Below are 19,933 nucleotides of genomic sequence, written 5' to 3' on the forward strand. Positions count from 1 at the left end.
ACTGGGAGGGATCTGGCTTAATGGGACGGCATCCGGCTCCCAGTACTGGGCTTACTGGGAGGGTATCTGGCTCCCAGTACTGATTTTACTGGGGGGGAGGGATCCGGCTCCCAGTACTGGGCTTACTGGGAGGGCATCCAGCTCCCAGTACTGGGCTTACTGGGAGGGTATCTGGCTCCCAGTACTTATTTTACTGGGGGGGTCTGGCACCCAGTACTGGGCTTACTGGGGGCGTCTGGCTCCCAGTACTGGACTTACAGGGAGGGAATCCGGTACCCAGTACTGGGCTTACTGGGGGAGGGATCTGGCTTACTGGGAGGGGATTTGGCACCCAGTACTGGGCTCACTGGGGTGGATCTGGCACCCAGCACTGTCCTTACTGAGGGGGTCCGGCTTCCAGTACTGGGCTTACTGGGAGGGGATCTGGCTCCCAGTACTGATCTTACTGGGGGGGGTTCCGCACCCAGTACTGGGCTTACTGCGTGGGATCCGGCTCCCAGTACTGGGCTTACTGGGAGGGGTCTGGCTTACTGGGTGGGGATCTGGCACCCAGTACTGGGCTTACTGGGAGGGATCTGGCACCTAGTACTGGGCTTACTGGGAGGGAATCCTGCTCCCAGTACTGGGCTTACTGGGGGGAGGATCTCGCACCCAGTACTGGGCTTACTGGGAGGGATCTGTCTCCCAGTACTGGGCTTACTGGGGTGGATCTGGCACCCAGTACTGCCCTTACTGAGGGGATCCGGCTTCCAGTACTGAGTTTACTGGGTGGGGATCTGGCACCCAGCACTGGGCTTACTGGGAGGGATCCAGCAACCTGTACTGGGCTTGCTGGGAGGGTATCTGCCTCCCAGTACTGATCTTACTGGGGGGGTCCGGCACCCAGTACTGGGCTTAGTGGGGGTCATCAGGCTCCCAGTACTGTGCTTACTGGGAGGTCATCAGGCTCCCAGTACTAGGCTTACTGGGAGGGCTTCTGGCTCCCAGTACTGGGCTTAGTGGGTGGATCCGGCACCCAGTACTGGGCTTACTGGGAGGGGATCCAGGTCCCAGTACTGCGCTTACTGGGGGGGGTCCAGCTCTCAGTACTCGGCTTACTGGGGGCGTCTGGCACCCAGTTCTGGGCTTACTGGGAGGGGATCCGGTTCCCAGTACTGGGCTTACTGGTAGGGGTCCGGCTCCCAGTACTGGGCTTACACAGCGACACCTGCTGGCCGCCACGCCCTAACTACCTACATTTCCCCCCTCCCTGTGCATATTTAAATGGGCTAGAATATAACAATCTTACAGAATATATATCGTGATCTTGGGTAAAAGACTTAAGGCACACTATGCTTAACTAAAGAGGCTAAAAATACCAAAAATTCTAAAAAGGACGTACCATAATTTCGCAATAACAACCAGAAGGCACACTGAGCAAGTGGTAATTGGGCGGTAACTGGGGGTGACGGGGTGTAACTTGGGATAACTGGGGGAAAAACTGTCCAAGTACATTTTTAAAGCAGTTGTTGGTGTTCTACAAACACGATGTTGATCTTTTCTAGCCGCCTCTCGACGAAAGACACGAGCCTGTTTAATATACAGGGTCCGAAGATCAATGTCATCAGGATCACCGCGATCGGTCCTACCAAGGTGGCTATCAGGGTGCTTAGCCACCGTGACTGGTTAAACCATCATTCAAACCACCCTTGTTGGGCTTCCCCGTCTCTTTTTCTTTGAGCCAATCTCTCCATTTGGCCATCGAGTCTCTAACCACTCCGGTGTGGTCAGCAGAAAAGCAGCATCCCTCTTCCAGGGCGGCACAAAGGCCTCCTTGTTGCATAACCAGGAGGTCTGATCGCCGTCTATCCTGCAAAACAACCTCTGAAAGCGAGGAGAGGGATCGCTCCAGAAAGGTGATGGATTTCTCGATTTTTTTTTTTTTTGCAGGTCTTCATCGATGGCGGCTTGTAGTCGAGACAGGCCTCGTCGCTGGGTCACCGGGGAGGTCACTGCCGTGGCCGTGCCGGCTGCTCCCAAACCAAGCAGCGACGCTATTGTTACGGCCGTCAGCACTTCTCTTTTTTGAAGTCTGCTATTAGTTTCTCCCCAATAACGGTACATTTCTTCTTCTGGATGGTACAGGACTCTGGGAACGATCCAAATTTGTACGCAAAAGTCAGCAGAGTCATCAAAAGGAATTCAAGTGACACACAGGGGGTTACCCCCCGATTGGTGGCAAATCCACATGCCGGGTGCGGATGGGATCGCCCATTTACGGGTTTTGTCAACCGCAACGGTTTTTGTGCAAACAGCACTAGCCCAGCTTGCCAGGGTGGCATTACCAAAACACACGCCCAGGCCCCCGACTTGGTTCAGGGTGATTCCGTTCCGTGGTGCGTCCCACCGACACGGGGTTGCGCTACCGTTGACGAACAGTCAAAGGAAGCACTGAGGGCAATGCCCTCACAGAAGGGGGGGGAGGGGATACACGTCGTAACATCACCAACAAGAACTCGTGAGATCCCGGTTTGTCTGATTCAGCGACCGGAAGGTGGCATCGAACACGTTAAAAAATGGCTTGTCGGGCAAATGGTGAGAGTTCACCTTTGGTTGGCTTGAGGGGACTATTTGCTTGGTTGGGAAGGGATCGGTTGGACGGGGGTGGAAGTCGGCAAGCTTGCTTTGCTGGTTATCGCTTTTGATTACGACGTTGGGGCCAATCGCTGCGCCGCTTTTTACTTCCCGTTTTTTAATAAAAAACAGCCCCCCCCTATCTGCGCCGGGTAGCCAGTATCTAACGCCCCAAGTTTTGCCGATAGCCCATCCCAGGTCGTTTTCATTGGTTCCGTTTAAGAAAATATATTGGCAGTCACATATTCTATCGAACCCCCTGCAGGAGCGGGCTGGAAACTAGGACCACGCGTGGCAATCAGTTAGCTGAGGGGAATGTGCTCGAGCTTGTCTAGACAACGATTAACATGATGAGACGTGTTTGCAGAGCACAGGGGAGTGGGAGAGGGATGGCGCCAAGGAAAGGTAACACCTTGCTGTTAATTGCTGGCAGTTAACCACCAATCGGGGATTGCCTAGGATGCAAGGCTTAGCTTCAAGAACCAATCTGTTTCAAACGCGCAGCTTCTGAAAGTGTAGAAAACCTCGTGCTTCTGTACAATACATTGACATTTGCTTGCATCAAGCTGCGTCCCGTCTCCTCATTCGCCGCAAATTGGTGACCCCGACGTGATCCGTTTAAGGATCTAACGTGAAGGGCTCTCGAATCGCCTATCTGAGCGACATGCAGCGAATCCCACAGAACTTTGAATGATCTGCTGAAAGGAAGCGGGAGCCGGCCAGAAATCCCTCCGGAGGTGAGAGGTGAGCTGTGGGGAATCCGTAATGGGGAATCAGGCTTCGTCCCCAGAAGGAGACGTTTATGAGCTTATGAAAGGTCTTCTTAATAAACATAAGAAAAATATCTCCGGACAAGACCTTAAAGCAATGCTCAGGTGGGTGCAAGTAAATATGCCCGCAGTGACTGTATCTACAATTTTTACGCGGGAACTTTGGGACGACACAGGGGTGAAATTATGGGATTCTGCGACAAAAGGCAATACTGAGTCCCACCGTCTGCTCTCTTCGTGGAGAGCTATTTTTGAGACTATGAAAGCAGAGGAAGGAGAGGAGGAGGAATCGCAAGCTCCTACAGCTCTTTCCTCATCAGCCTCTAAGTCACAGTGCTCTAGACCCCTGGGTGTCAGTGCAGTGGGGTATCCGCCAGAAGAAGATCCTTTTGACCCAGGACCGATAGACCGTGAAAAAGAACCGTGATTTATACCCTCCTGATCTACGTGATGTGTGGACAAAAATAAAGAAACAAGCCTTAAAGGAGGGGGATTTGGACATGGCTAAAACTATAGTTGCTCCGGTCTTGTATTCTCAGGGTCGGGCAGGGGGAGCACGATGGGAGGCTCTTTCTTTTTCGGTTGTTAAAGAACTGCGCCGCACGGTTACGGAACGTGGTATTTCTTCTCCCTATTTTATAAGCCTGTTATCTTCTGTGTTTGATACTTATATCATGACTCCTCACGATTTGAAATCTTTAGCACGATTGTTACTAACCCCGAGTCAGTATACGTTGTGGGAGTCGCATTGGAGAGGAGGACTGCAAGCCCTCCTGCTCACGTATGTCAATCATAATGATGCTGCATTAGCTGCATTAACAATAGAGCATCTTATGGGCACCGGGGCACGTGCTGATCCGGTAACACAGGCTCAACACTGCCCCCGTGCGGCGCTCGAGGCAATTAGAGAAGAGGCGAAAAAGGCTTTTTTCCAGGTTCCTGACGTACAAAAGCCGCAAAAAGCTTTTACTACCATCACTCAGGAGTCTCGAGAACCTTATATGCAGTTTATTGATAGACTAAAACAGGCTTTGGAACGTCAAGTAGATAATGCGGAAGCTTGGGATGTATTGCTAACAAAACTAGCTGTTGAAAATGCTAATGGTGATTGTAAAAGGCTACTGAAGTCTCTTCCCAACCCAAACCCCACTCTGGTGGAAATGGTGGAAGCATGGAACCGAATCGGTACGGTTGACCACAAGTTTGAAGCTATGGCTGCTGCTTTTGCAGCGATGCGTGGTGTGGGGAATTGCTATGGTTGTGGTAAGCCTGGCCATTTAAAGAGAAATTGTCTTGCGCGGGCTGCGGGGAATAAACAACAACCTCCTGGTCCTGGAGTTTGTCCGACATGTCGGAAAGGGCGTCATTATGCTAATCAATGTCGATCTAAGTATGATTTCCAGGGACAACCGATACAGGGAAACGGACCGCAGAGCACGGGGCAGCGACGCGCGCAGACACAAGTGCCACAGCTGACATTTCAACAAGCTCGGAGAGAAGCACCGACACCTCAAGTCCCTGTCCAGCAACCTCAGGCAGCGCCGGATTGGACCTGGCAACCTCCCACACAGTAACGTTGCTCGATTCCTCGGTTCATTTATTATCAACAAATGTCAAAGGACCATTACCCCCTGATACACAGGCTCTATTAATTGGTAGATCTTCCACAACATTGTCTGGTCTCTTTGTTTTACCAGGTGTTATTGACTCTGACAGTGTGGACGAAATTAAAATTATGGCATGGACTCCATTTCCACCTTGTACGATACCTCAAGGTAGTAGAATAGCGCAATTGATTTTGATCCCGGCAGGGGTGAGCTCTCTTACCTCTGATCACCCTCCGCAGAGGAGAGGAGGTTTTGGATCTACAGGGTTCCCTCACATTTTGTGGGTACAATCCATTTCTCCACAGCGACCTATGTATCAGTGTACCCTTATTTACAATGACCAACAAATAGCACTAAATGGGATCATTGACACTGGAGCTGATGTCACAGTAATTTCTCAAGCCAAATGGCCTCCGCGATGGCCACTGACTAATGTCTCTCAGGCACTGGCTGGGATAGGGGGGGCCGGTAACAGTCGTCAGAGTTTGGAACTAATTCGAATTCAAGGACCAGAGGGACATGTGGCTTCTGTTAAACCTTTTGTGCTGCCTGTCCCTATGGTTTTGTGGGGACGTGATGTATTGTCACAACGGGGAACGTCTATCCGTACACATTTTTAGATGGGGCCATTGAAGTGCGTGACACCCTAAAAATAACTTGGAAGTCTGATGTTCCTATTTGGGTGGATCAATGGCCCCTTCCTGTGGAAAAACTTCGCGCACTTCAAAACTTAGTCTCAGAACAACTGTCCAAAGGACACATTGTGCCCTCTACCAGCCCATGGAATTCACCAGTTTTTGTTATTAAAAAACAAACTGGCAAGTGGCGCTTGCTCCATGATCTCAGAAAAATTAATGATGCTATGGAAGATACGGGAGCCCTCCAACCCGGGCTCCCGTCTCCAACTATGATCCCTCGACACTGGCATCTGACTGTCATAGATCTTAAAGATTGTTTTTTCAGTATCCCATTGCATCTAGATGATACCCCAAAATTTGCCTTTTCCATTCCAAGCATCACCATGCAAGCTCCGTTGCAGAGATATCAGTGGGTTGTGTTGCCACAAGGTATGAAAAATAGCCCTGCAATGTGTCAATGGTATGTGGCGAAAATACTCAGTCCTGTCCGAAATGCTATGCCTACTGTGTTATTGTATCATTATATGGATGACCTTTTAGTGGCAGCACAACATCACGAAGTCATGGAGAAAGCTGTAGCCCTTGTCACAGATGCCGTGAATTCGGCAGGTCTCTGTATAGCACCAGAAAAGGTCCAGAAGTTTCCCCCTTGGAAAAATCTGGGCTGGCGAATAAGAGCACAAACTATTGTTCCTCAACCATTGCAGATCAATACCAATGTAAGAAACCTGCACGATGCACAAAAATTACTGGGAACAATAAATTGGGTTCGACCACTATTGGGAATTTCTAATACAGACTTGGGTCCTCTGTTTGACCTACTAAAAGGGGACACTAATCCTTGTTCTCCACGTAATCTTAACCCTGAAGCAGATACATCTTTACAAAAGGTTGCCTCAGCTATCACTTCTCGACAGACCCACCGATGGGCCCCTGAATTACCTTTTTACTTGATTATTTTAAACCCTGCACGACAGCCTCATGCCCTGATATTTCAACGGGACCTTCAGAACTCGGACCCCCTGTTAATTATTGAATGGATCTTTTTACCTAACCAGCCTACAAAAACTATTTTGACACAACATGAAATGTTTGCCCCTCTGATTGTTAAAGCTAGATCACGCCTGTTAACCTTATCAGGGAAGGATTTTGTCTGTATTGGTCTACCAATAACAACAGTATACTTACAATGGCTTTATCGGCAATCAGACACCTTTGTTAGGGCACTTGCCGACTATACAGGCCAAATAACTTCCCATCCACCTTCACACAAACTGTTTAACATTGACTTTCGTCTGATGTTAAAACCCAGAAGAAGCGAACAACCCTTACAGGCGCTTACTGTCTTTACAGATGGATCAGGCAAATCACATAAATCTGTTCTTCTGTGGTGGGATGATCAACGGAGACGATGGGACTTGGACATAGAGACAGTCTCCGGTTCACCTCAAACAGGAGAACTGAATGCAGTTGTTCGTGTTTTCCGAAAATGGAACGTACCACTCAACCTTGTTACTGATTCTGCTTATGTTGCAGGTATTGTTCCATGAGCCGAAGCTTCTGTGCTGCGGAGTGTTTCGCATTCACAACTCTTTACCCTGTTACAGGAACTTATTTTCCTTTTGGACTCTCGATCTGCACCTTATTTTGTTGTGCATATTAGGTCTCATACCTCGCTACCTGGTTTTCTTGCAGAAGGCAATCGACGAGCTGATCTACTGACGTTACCAGTTCAAGCACTGCCAGACCGTATTGCACAAGCTAAACGAAGTCACTCTTTTTTCCATCAAAATGCTGGAGCTCTTAAGCGACAGTTTGACCTTACTTCTCAACAGGCATCAAGTATTATTGCTGTCTGTCCTGATTGCCAAAAACACTCTTTCCTATCAATTGCTACAGGAGTTAATCCTAGAGGATTACAAAGCCTACCGTTATGGCAAACAGATGTCACACATTATTCTGAATTTGGTAACCTTAAATATATCCACTCTTCCATTGACACATTTTCAGGTGCCTTGTTTGCCTCTCGTCACACAGGAGAAAAAGCACGAGATGTTCGTAGACATCTAATGCGTGCTTTTGCTACTTTGGGTATTCCCTTAAAGATAAAGACAGATAATGGTCCAGCTTATGTTCCAACCACTATAAAAACCTTTTTTGCCCTATGGGGTGTAACTCATATTACTGGCATTCCTCATTCCCCCACCGGTCAATCTCTCATTGAAGGGTCTCATCAGTCTCTGAAACGTTTATTACAACAACAAAAAGGGGGAATGGGAATGGCTATTCCGGAGGAACGGTTACAGAAAACGTTGTATGTTTTTAATTTTTTGAATTGTTCTTTAATAGATAACAACCCACCGATAGTTCGACATTTTACTGCAAATGCCTCCTTCGAGGCACGGGTTAAAGCCCCAGTATTGGTCCGAGATCCAGAAACAGGTAAAATTATGGGACCATATCCTCTTGTTACATGGGGAAAAGGTTATGCTTGTGTCTCTACAGAAAAAGGACCCAGATGGATCCCAGCAAAGAATGTAAGACCTTTCCGTGAACCTTTATTGCAGACAACTGATACCGACCCCGACCCTACAGAATGAAATAAAAACTGTGTGAAGATTACTGTTTAGATATAGTTATGTAACTACATGAATGATTTCTGCCCTGAGCCTGGTGGTGCATACAGCTGGGGTTTGTGTCCTGGCTCAGAGATGTAAATAGGGGCTTCTCTGTTATGGTAAAGCGTCTCTCTTTGCATAAAAAAAGAGAGGGAATGAAGGGAATGACCCCAGAGGTGTGTTCAAAGAAGGCATGCGATGTTTGATGTTTCGAACTTTTTGATTGAACCAGTTCTTGTTTGGTGTGCCCTTCCACCTATGTATAATGTTAATCCAAAAGAAGCTGATATTGTTTACACTTTGTCGATAATTGTCTTTCTGTAGATGCTAATGTAGTAGGAGGCTATGATGGGAACGTGTCGCAGCGGTTCTTCTCTTACCCAGAGTAACAGCAGGGAAAGCATTAAAGAGTTAAATCACCTTGTTTGGTAGGCAGTTAAGAATGTGAGTCAAAATTGCTACTGCCTTTGTTGTTGGTTCAGGGACCTGGCTGTGAGGATTTGGATGGTATGTGCTGCGTGGATTTTAGGCGCCCCACTGCAGCAACATGTTATCAAAATCTGAGAAAATTTCAGCCTTTTTAGCATTCATTCACTCAATTGGCAGTATTGTTTGGTTGCTATTGCCTTGGTTGCTGTCATGTTTGCAAGGGCCCTGCGGAACATGGCAAACCTGGTACTAGCTGTTCAAAAAGCAAAAAGGGGAAATTGTAAAATTGTACGGAACAAGGACAGTGGGTTATTTTGACATTGATAATGTGTCTTAGTTGGTTTTTTATTTGTTCTATTACTTGTGCCTTGTTTTTGCTCGGTTTCAGGGGTTCTTTTTGTGAAACAGGAAGGGGGAGATGCAGAAGCGGGCTGGAAACTAGGACCACGCGTGGCAATAAGTTAGCTGAGGGGAATGTGCTCGAGCTTGTCTAGACAACAATTAACATGATGAGACGTGTTTACAGAGCACAGGGGAGTGGGGGACGGATGGCGCCAAGGATGGCGCCAAGGAAAGGTAACACCTTGCTGTTAATTGCTGGCAGTTAACCACCAATCGGGGATTGCCTAGGATGCAAGGCTTAGCTTCAAGAACCAATCTGTTTCAAACGCGCAGCTTCTGAAAGTGTAGAAAACCTCGTGCTTCTGTACAATACATTGAACATTTGCTTGCATCAAGCTGCGTCCCGTCTCCTCATTCGCCGCAACCCCCCTGCCGCGGCGCACTGGTCCTCCCATCCCGTCTACTGTCCCAGGGGTGCAGCCTGTTGGCCCCCAACTGGTCTTAAGAAACGGGTCTGACGTCGCTACCTTCCGGCCGGACGCGATGGTTTCGCAGCCCCAGTAGGAACAGTAATACTGGTAAGGGAGGTTACAGTAAGATTTGCCGGGGTTAGAGCTGGGACACATATAATACATGGCGGTATTCAAACAGGGGGGTGAGAGGATGAGGTCACAGAGGTACGCCCGAAAGCTGGGGGGACCCCAGGGTAACAATTTTTTGTAGCATCTTCCAGTCCTCCCATCTCACCAACACCCATTCCCACGGCTGACGTTTGTACGAGCCATGAGAAGGCGTTACGAACCCCAAAATTAAAACCACCCAAAACCACGGCAGGCCCCCCCCGTGCGGGGGCCTATTTCGCCGTTGGCTGGACTCCGCCGGCGCGGAGCTCCCAGATGCGGACAGGATGCTTGCCGACTTGCCGTCCTCCCTTGCCACCGGGGGCGTACGGGTCACGGGGGGTGTCCGATGATCCGGTCCTGTGGACAAAAACTCACGGTTTTCATTAGCTTTATTCTGGAGGTCCGGTTTAATGGACTTTAAGCGAACACCACTTGACTCTGCCATCTTTTTTGACAGCGGCGTCCCCTCACCCTGTAAGGACTAGCCTCCGCCCTTGTTTCCCATTCTCCCAGCTCATTTCTAATTATGACCAACGGGCCTTTTTCTAGCGCTCGAGTGGCCCAATGTTTTTGGGGTGGGGCTAGTCACCTCCTCCCCCCTGGGGAATTGATTTAATGCTAAAAAGAGCGGTCGCTAGCAGGCGTGCTTGGTCCTCCCGGGGGAATGGCGTTGGCAAAACCTTCTGTTTTTGCTAATACCTCTAATTTAGATTTCAGAGTTTGGTTCGCTCGTTCGACTATGGCTTGTCCTGTGCTATTATACGGAATGCCGTGCGTCAGGGCGATCCCCCATTTCAAAGCAAAGGCCTGGACTGATTTAGAGACGAAGTTCGGACCGTGTCCGTTTTGACCTGATTAGGGACGCCAAGCCACGCCATGACCGTCAACCAATGTTGGATGGTCGCTTTGGAGCCGGTCCTAAGGCGTTGCGTGGCTACGATCACTCCGCTATACGTGTCTACGGTTACCGCTAGCCACGCTCGAGGTTTCAGCAACTGACAGAGCGTAAAATCCGTCTGCCACACCTCGGAGGCCTTAAGACCTCTGGGGTTGACTCCACTGGACCACAGTGGTGTTTTCTGACAGTGGGGGACACGTGGCTACTATGTGTTTCGCGTCACTGACTGAGATCCCGCATTTCTTCGCTAGCGCTTTAGCTCCGACGTGGAGAGGACTCGTGTAGCTGACGGGCATCTCTTAGCGTCCACAACGCTTTTGCAGCGGCGTCTGCTTTGGTCGTTACCGATTTGGAAAAACCCCTTTGATCGGGTTGTGGCTGTTGACGTGGATGACCGATACGGTGCCCTTTTGGGGAAAAAAAGTGCTTCTTCCAGCATTAGAGCTGCTGTGGATGTCGGCACGCCGGGCCCCGACGTGGCTAAGCAAAGCTCGGCCACGAACATCGAATCGGTCACTACGTTGAGGTGTTCCATTGGGAACAGCCCACACGCCAGTACTACGGGCCGTCGCTCCTAACTGCCGGACTGAAAAGCGCACAATCGGTCATTTTAATGCAGTGCCATTCTCCTCCCGATTGCCATACCCGCCGCCGCGGGTTGAGGTCGCCGAGGATGCATCCGTGAAGACCGTCGGTCCCTGTCGGGGCCGGTCCACGATCTTCCGTGGGAGGTTGATGTCGACAATTGTTTGCATTTCAGTCCGGGGGGGCTTTGTAACGCACCGGACTTCTCCACCGAATCCGACGAGGGCTACGGCCAGATACTCTGACATCGCCACCGCGATCGCTGCTGGGAGCTGTTTGCGGAAGGGTAGGTACATCCTGGCGGGTTCGATGCTTAGGTGTCTTGGGGCGAGTTTTCTGCCTTTCACGACGACATTACCCAAGGCGCTTTCCCGGAACTATCCACTGTATTGGTTGAGCTTTTTCAGGGGGGCCCTGTGCTGGTGCCCCTATTCCCCCCCCCCTTCCGTTTTCCGCCCGGTGCCATCCTGGGGCGCACAGGGCGGTGGTGTGGCCCAGACTTCCTCAGACTCTGGTTTCCCCGCGGCGCCCCTGGCCTCCTCAACCAACCCACCCCAGAAGGATTTCGCTCCTTTCTGTCCCTCCGCAAGCGGGACGGGGTTCGGGGATGGAGGGGACGTGTCGCCCTCTCGCAGATCTTTAGGCTCAGCGGAAGCATCATCGCCCGGGGGGTGCAAAGTCTGTGTGGCGGCCCCGAATCCTGCTTTCGGGGTGACCAACGAACAGACCTTTGCCGCCATCCAGGTCTCCTGCTCTTGTAGAGCCTTCTGCAGGGCCTGTACAACTTTCCCCCACGACTTAAGGTTTTTCCCCACAACCCGAGGACATCGTCTCCTCGGCTAACGCTTTAGCACACTTATCCCACACTTCAGGGTGGAGAATATCCCTGACCCGATTTCTAAAAGCCTCACAACGACAAGAGTAAAACCTTTGGGTTTACAATCAATACCCCATTCCTTATGTAATTGTGATACGACCTTCACAAGGCCTTCCATCCTCCTTGCTGGTCCGGGAGCGTCCCCCCCGCCGGGCTGGTCCAGCCGCTCCGGCCGCCGTTCATCCGGTTCCAGGCGAGTAATTCCCGGGTTTCGGCACCACTTGTCGCCTTCGCAGGCGTGGCGACCTGGTTCGGGAACGGCACCGCGACCAACCCCAGCCCGCTCGGGCCGCAGCGCACAGACGCGGATGTGGCGGACCGGAAATGGCGTTTACCGGCGAGTGGCGCGGCCTTATATAGGCTGGGTACAACGTCACTTCCGGCTGATTACGTCATCAGCCAAACGCCATTGGCCATCCGGGGAGGGGCCCTGTATAGCGGACACAGCGACACCTGCCGGCCGCCGCGCCCTGACCGCCCACAGCGCTTACTGGGGCGTCTGGCGCCCAGCACTGGGCTTACTGGGAGGGGTCCGGCACCCAGTACTGGCCTTACTGGGAGGGGTCCGGCACCCAGTACTGGGCCTACTGGGGGGGTCCGGCTTCCAGCACTGGGCTTACTGGGGCGTCTGGCGCCCAGCACTGGGCTTACTGGGGCGTCTGGTGCCCAGCACTGAGCTTACTGGGAGGGGTCCGGCACCCAGTACTGGCCTTACTGGGAGGGGTCCAGCACCCAGTACTGGCCTACTGGGGGGGGGTCCACCACCCAGTACTGGGCTTTACTAGGGAGGGGTCCGGCTCCCAGTACTGGGCTTACTGGGGGGGGGGGGGATCCACCTCCCAGTACTGGGATTATTGGGGTGGACCCGGCTCTCAGTACTGGTCTTACTGGGGGGGATCCGGCTCCCAGTACTGGGCTTAGTGGGAGGGGCCTAGCACACAGTACTGGGCTTACTGGGAGAGGATCTGGCACCCATTACTGGGCTTACTGGGGGGGGTATCCGACACCCATTACTGGGCTTACGGGGGGGGATCTGGCTCCCAGTACTGGGCTTACTTGGGGGATCCGGCTCCCAGTACTGGGCTTAGTGGGAGGGGTCCGGCAGCTTATTGTTGGGTCCATCACCCAATACTGGTTTTACTGGGGGGGGGGGGGGGGGTTCGTGTTTCCAGCACCAAACACCAGGCTTATTGGTGGGTCCATCACCCAGTACTGGTTTTATTGGGGTGGGTGGGGGTCCATCACCCAATACCCATTTATTTTTTTGGGGGGGGTCCCCCCCGCCCCCGCCCCCGCTCAGAGCAGGAGCTGCAGGGAATACTCAGCCCGTGGCCAGCGTCGGGCCGGCCGGGTGGTCCGACCGATCATGGGTAACTTCTGGGCATATCGCGATATATGTCCGGTTCCGTGATATTGTGGGAAAAGGGTCTGGAAACGGCGCCCGGGGCAGCGGCGCCCGGTCTGACGCCCCGCGATGAGAAAACTGAACCTGGGGGGTCCCCGGGGCGTAAAACGACATTTTTGGAAAAAATCCCTCGTCCCCGGCCGATGGGGGGGGGGCTGCCGGGGGGGACCACGGGGGGCGCGTGAGGTTAGCCGGGCGATGGAGGGGGGGTCGCCCCGGGGCGGGGGGAGGGGGGGGCAGGGGGTCCGGCCGGGGGCTTTCCTCGTGGCGGGGGGGGCTCACCGTGGCGCTGGCGGTCAGTTGGGGCATCTTGCGCGTCGCCCCATCCCCCCCAAAAGCCGGGGGGGGGGTGTCTTTGCGGATTCCTTCGGGGGTCTCGGGGGGGGGAGGGGGGGGAGGGGAGGGGGGTGGCAAACCGGTGCCGAAACGGGTGGCCAAGCTGTCGCCGAAGAAATCGTAGAGCTCCCGGTACATGTCGTGGAGGGAGAGGGGGGGGGGGCACGGGGGATGCTGACGAAGGGGGGGCCCCCCCCCAAGCCCCCCCCCAGCTGTAGGAGGGGGCGCCCCAAGCCAACAGCCGGCTCTGGGGTGGGGGTGGGGGGGTCCCGCTTGGGGCTGTGACGGGGGGACCCCTCGCGCCGCGGGACCCCCGATGCTTGCAGCGCCTTCATCTTCAGCAAGCGCTCCACAGCCACCTGGGGGGGGGGGGGGGGATGGTGAGGGGGGAGTGGGATGGGGTCAACCCACCCCCCCCACCCCCCCCACCCCAGCCCCCCCCCTCACCAGAATGGCCCCGTAGACCTTGTGCCCATCAGCCTTGACCTGCGCGTTGGACACGGAATAATCATCCAGGACCGCCTGGAGGTTGGTCCAGTAGGTGGGGAGATGGGGGTACAGCACCCGCTCCACCGCCTGGGGGGGGGGGAGGGGGGACACAGAGAGACCCTGAGCACGAGCTCAGGGTGAGGGGCACCACCCCAGCCCTCACCCCTCACCCCATCCCATCCCCCACCCCACCCCTCACCCCATCCCTCAGCCCATTCCCACCCCATCTCATCCCACCCCATCCCCCACCCCACCCCCATCCCTTACCCCACCCCATCCCCCATCCCCCCCTACCCCCACCCCATCCCACCACTCACCGCACCGGATCCCACTGGATCCCACCCCATCCCATTCCCCACCCCATCCCTCATCCCATCACTCACCCTATCCCACCGCTCATCCCACCGGATCCCACTGGATCACTCACCCCACCCCACCGCTCATCCCACCCCATCCCATCACTCACCCCATCCCACCGGATCCCACCAGATCCCACTACATCACTCACCCCATCCCACTGGATCCCACTGGATCCCACTCCATCATTCACTCCATCCCACTGGATCCCACTCCATCACTCACCCCATCCCACCGCTCATCCCACTGGATCCCACTGGATCCCACTCCATCACTCACCCCATCCCACCACTCATCCCCCCCATCCCATCCCATCACTCACCCCATCCCACCGCTCATCCCACTGGATCCCACCGGATCCCACTCCATCCCTCACCCCGTCCCATCCCTCACCCTACCCCATCCCCCCCCCCCCCCCCCCCCAATTCCTTTACCTTCCAGCCCAGGGCGTGCAGCCCCACCACCGCGCCGTAATGGGAGCAAAGCGGGCGCACTGGGTCAGCCAGCACCTTCTGCAGCGAGAGCAGGATCTGCTGGTACAACCCGCTCACCAGATCACCGTGGGTCCTGCGGGGGACGACAGGCGACGCTTAATTACCCATTAATAACCCTGGCCTAGAAATTAAAGCAAGGTTAAACACGGGGGTGCACCAAGTCCATTGCACCATTCATTCCGCCGCGATTTACCCTCCCACCTCACCAAAAATAAATATATCAAACAGCAAACGAGACCCACATGGGCTGATCATTAGGAGATATAAATGATTTTTCTAATTTTCTAATTTTTGAGTCCAGCAGAGCATCATCGCCGCGGTCGATGAGCATCACCTGACGGAGGAGGACTCAAAGCGCTTTCCAGCTGAGCAAAAAATAAAATAATTAAAAAGATGATGAGATTTGAGGTGGATTCTTCTGGAAATTTTGGATTTTAACATCTGATCTAGGGGGTTTGTGTTTTGTTTTTTTTTTAATCAGTTGCCACCGACGGAGGCGATGGGCCCGATTCCGATTCCGAGCCAACCCGGGTGGGAAGATTTCATACGGATGCTGCAAAAACCCGCGCTCTGGGGAGGGGGGGATGGGGGGGACCCCCTGCACCTGCATCGGGGGGGGGGGGGGGGGGCTCCTCACCAAAAGATGCGGCTGAGGAGCATGGCGGCGTAATCGCGGAGGGTCCAGTGGTCGTTGAGGGGGTTGATGGAGGCGGCCAGGGGCTCGAGGACGCAGTACATGACGCTGGCGATGAGGCTGCAGACGTAGGAGCCCAGGCAGAGGAAAGGATTCTGGATCAGGCTCCGAGCGATGTGCAACAGCCGGTTCAGCTGCTCCAGGTCGTGGCTGACCGACTTCACCTGCCGGTAAAAGGGGGTTCAGTGGGGAGACCCCCCCCACACCCCCATGGCCACCCAGGCTTGGGGGAGAACCCCCATCCCATCCCATCCCATCCCTCTGCTCATCCCACTGAATCCCACTGGATCCCACTCCATCACTCACCACATCCCATCCCATCCCCCACCCCATCCCTCACCCCATCCCACCCCACCCAATCCCTCACCCCATCCCCCCCCCTCACCCCATCCCCCACCCCATCCCTCACCCCATCCCATCACTCACCCCATCCCCTCCCCTCACCCCATCCCCCACCCCATCCCACCCCATCACTCACCCCATCCCACCGCTCATCCCACTGGATCCCACTCCATCACTCACCCCATCCCATCCCCCACCCCACCCCTCACGCCATCCCTCAGCCCATTCCCCCCCATCTCATCCCACCCCATCCCCCACCCCCCATCCCTTTACCCCACCCCATCCCCCACCCCATCCCATCGCTCACCCCATACCACCACTCACCCCACCGGATCCCGCCAGATCCCACTCCATCATTCACCCTGTCCCACCCCATCCCATCCCCCACCCCATCCCTCATCCCATCCCACCACTCATCCCACCGCTCATCCCACCGGATCCCACTCCATCACTCACCCTGTCCCATCCCTCACCCTATCCCATCCCCCCCATCCCCCACCCCACCCCATCCCTCACCCCACCCCACTGGATCCCACCGGATCCCACCGGATCCCACCCCAGCACTCACCCCGCTGACCACGTAGACGAAGTAAGGCAGGAGCGCAGCGATCTTGGAATTGCTCTGCAAGTCCTGCAGGGCTACCTGCGGGCGAGGATGCTGGCCACAGCGGGGCCGGGGGGGAGGGACCACCCCATTTTGGGGTGCTCAGGGGGAGGGGGGGGTCCCCATTTCCCGCCTATTTCCCTCCTCTTTCCCGCCTATTTCCCTCCTCTTTCCCGCCTATTTCCCTCCTCTTTCCCGCCTATTTCCCTCCTCTTTCCCGCCTATTTCCCGCCTATTTCCCTCCTCTTTCCCGCCTATTTCCCTCCTCTTTCCCTCCTCTTTCCCGCCTATTTCCCTCCTCTTTCCCGCCTATTTATCTCCTCTTTCCCGCCTCTTTCCCGCCTCTTTCCCGCCTCTTTCCTGCCTCTTTCCCGCCTCTTTCCCGCCTCTTTCCCGCCTATTTCCCGCCTATTTATCTCCTCTTTCCCGCCTATTTATCTCCTCTTTCCCGCCTATTTATCTCCTCTTTCCCGCCTATTTATCTCCTCTTTCCCGCCTATTTATCTCCTCTTTCCCGCCTATTTATCTCCTCTTTCCCGCCTATTTATCTCCTCTTTCCCGCCTATTTATCTCCTCTTTCCCACCTATTTCCCACCGGTACCTTCATCAGCTGGGGGTCATCACCCAGCACCGCGCGGGTGACGTGCTGGTAGTACTTGAGCAGGTCGTCTGTCAGCGTGGAGACGGCGCTGGGGACTAAAGAGGGGGATGGGGTTGGGGGGTGGGGGCGTCACCCCAAAGTCTGACCCCTCCCCAAATCCAGCGCCACCCCCCCACCATCCCTTACCCGCTCCCTGCGGCTCCAGGTTGCCTTTTCCATCCAGGTAGGAAATGTGCACTGGGAAAAGAGCGCGGAAAAAGGGGGGGTGAGGGGTCCTGGGGGGGTCCGGGGGGGGTGGTCCTGGGGTTTTGGGGGGACCCCTCACCTCGCACAGCCGTCTCGGCGCATCCCTTGGGAATGTTGGTGGCCAAAGCCAGCTCTACCAGGTTGACTTCCCGGTCTTCCTGGAAGTACAGCTCCCCTTCCTTGATGGCCCGGAAAGGCAGCGCATCCTGGGAGCCGTATCCGCACACCGCCTGGGGAGGGGGGACACTGTGCTGCCACACCCCCCCCCCCCCCCAAAAAAAAAACCCCACCCCCAAGAACCCTCTGGGGTCACAGCAACATGGGGGGGGGCACCCCTCCCCAGTCCTGGACCCCCCAGGGGGTTACTGGGGCCCCCCCTCCCCCTGGCCGCCCCATGGGATTATTGGGGACCCCCCTCCTGGTCCTGGCCCCCCCATGGGATTATTGGGGACTCCCCTCCCCCTGGCCCTAGCCCCCCCAGGGGGTTACTGGGGACCCCCCTCCTGGTCCTGGACCCCCCTCCCCTGTCCTGGACCCCCCAGCGGATTACTGGGGACACCCCTCCCCCCGGCCCTGGATCCCCCAGGGGGTTACTGGGGACCCCCCCCTCCAATCCTGGACCCCCCAGTGAGTTACTGGGGATCCCCCTCCCTGTCCTGGACCCCCCAGGGGGTTACTGGGGACCCCCCCCCTCCGATCCTGGACCCCCCAGTGGGTTATTGGGGATCCCCCTCCCTGTCCTGGACCCCCCAGGGGATTACTGGGGACCCCCCTCCCCCCGGCCCTGGACCCCCCAGGGGGTTACTGGGGACCCCCCCCCTCCAATCCTGGAGCCCCCAGTGAGTTACTGGGGATCCCCCTCCCTGTCCTGGACCCCCCAGGGGGTTACTGGGGACCCCCCAGGGGGTTAGTGGGGACTCCCCCCTCCAATCCTGGACCCCCCAGTGAGTTACTGGGGATCCCCCTCCCTGTCCTGGACCCCCCAGGGGGTTACTGGGGACCCCCCCAGGGGGTTACTGGGGACCCCCCCCCTCCAATCCTGGACCCCCCAGTGAGTTACTGGGGATCCCCCTCCCTGTCCTGGACCCCCCAGGGGGTTACTGGGGACCCCCCAGGGGGTTACTGGGGACCCCCCAGGGGGTTACTGGGGACCCCCCCCCTCCAATCCTGGACCCCCCAGTGAGTTACTGGGGATCCCCCTCCCTGTCCTGGACCCCCCAGGGGGTTACTGGGGACTGCCCTCCCCCCGGCCCTGGATCCCCCAGGGGGTTATTGGGGACCCCCCAGGGGGTTACTGGGGACCCCCCCCCTCCAATCCTGGACCCCCCAGTGAGTTACTGGGGATCCCCCTCCCTGTCCTGGACCCCCCAGGGGGTTACTGGGGACCCCCCCCCCCCAAACACCATCCCGGCACCTCGACGTTGCTCCAGCGCAGCGCCCGGTTGAAATCCTCGACCGTCAGTTTGCGGCGCCGGGTGTGTTTCATGAACTGGGAGCTGTTCTGGGGGGGAGGCACCGTCACTGGGAGCGGGACTGGGACTGGGAGCGGGACTGGGACCGGGACAGGGACCGGGACCAGGACTGGGAGTGGGAGCAGAGTGGGACCGGGAGCAGGACCGGGACTGGGACTGGGAGTGCGAGCAGAGCAGGACTGGGATCGGGAGCGGGACTGGGAGCGGGACGGGGACTGGGAGCGGGACGGGGAGCGGGAGCGGGACGGGGAGCGGGAGCGGGACGGGGAGCGGGAGCGGGACGGGGACCGGGAGCGGGACGGGGACCGGGAGCGGGACGGGGATCGGGAGCGGGACGGGGAGCGCGACCGGCACTGGGCCCCGGCCCCCGCCGCCCCGGCCGCCCTCACACCTGCGTGGCCTCCCGCAGCCGGTAGCAGACGTCCTCGGCCAGCAGCGCGGCCACCTCGTCGCTGAGCTCCAGCCCGGCGCTCTCCGCCATCAGCCGCACCGACTCCCGCGGCAGCTCCACGAACCGCCGCTCCTCCCGCTCCGACATGGCGCACACTGCGGGGCGGGGCCTGGGAGCCACGCCCCGGGGCGTGGCCACTAACGTCCGCGGCGCTCATTGGGGCGGCCCAGGAGGAGGCGTGGCCCGAACGAAACGCGGCCGGGAGCAGTGCGTGACCACGGCCAGGAGGCGCGGCCATGCAAATGAGGGGCGCTCAGCGGTGCGGGCCGAGCGGGAGGCGCGGCCATGCAAATGCGAAGCCGTCAGCGGCCCGCGGACACGGCTACGGGGCGTGGCCATGCAAACGAGCGGCGCGCAGCGCGGCTGCGGAACCGCAAGCCCGGAGGGGGCGCTGCGCGCGCGGCGGGCGGCAGAGGCAGCGCGCTCGGTCGGTCTGTTCGTG

General features: G+C 56.3%; 2 protein-coding genes across 2 annotated transcripts; both read right to left on the reverse strand.

The window, feature by feature from the left end:
* Positions 1-1,472: 1,472 nt before the first annotated feature.
* Positions 1,473-11,482, reverse strand: LOC129735060 (uncharacterized). Its single transcript, XM_055700435.1, has 2 exons — positions 9,820-11,482; positions 1,473-2,128 (listed from the first exon to the last, which is right to left on the reverse strand). Exons 1-2 carry the CDS (start codon positions 10,083-10,085, stop codon positions 1,678-1,680), a joined length of 717 nt encoding a protein of 238 aa, XP_055556410.1. The 5' UTR covers positions 10,086-11,482; the 3' UTR covers positions 1,473-1,677.
* Positions 11,483-13,217: 1,735 nt separating this feature from the next.
* LOC129735061 (TAF6-like RNA polymerase II p300/CBP-associated factor-associated factor 65 kDa subunit 6L) lies at positions 13,218-19,683 on the reverse strand. Its single transcript, XM_055700436.1, is given in 12 exon segments — positions 13,218-13,593; positions 13,595-14,058; positions 14,061-14,100; positions 14,189-14,317; positions 15,022-15,154; positions 15,719-15,939; positions 16,686-16,760; positions 17,323-17,417; positions 17,509-17,559; positions 17,648-17,798; positions 18,983-19,069; positions 19,432-19,683. Coding segments are annotated over 12 exon segments (1,890 nt in total). The 5' UTR covers positions 19,579-19,683; the 3' UTR covers positions 13,218-13,296.
* Positions 19,684-19,933: the final 250 nt, after the last annotated feature.

The sequence above is a fragment of the Falco cherrug genome, unplaced genomic scaffold (genome assembly GCF_023634085.1).
Source record: "Falco cherrug isolate bFalChe1 unplaced genomic scaffold, bFalChe1.pri scaffold_259, whole genome shotgun sequence".
In the NCBI taxonomy this organism is placed as follows: Eukaryota; Metazoa; Chordata; class Aves; order Falconiformes; family Falconidae; genus Falco; species Falco cherrug.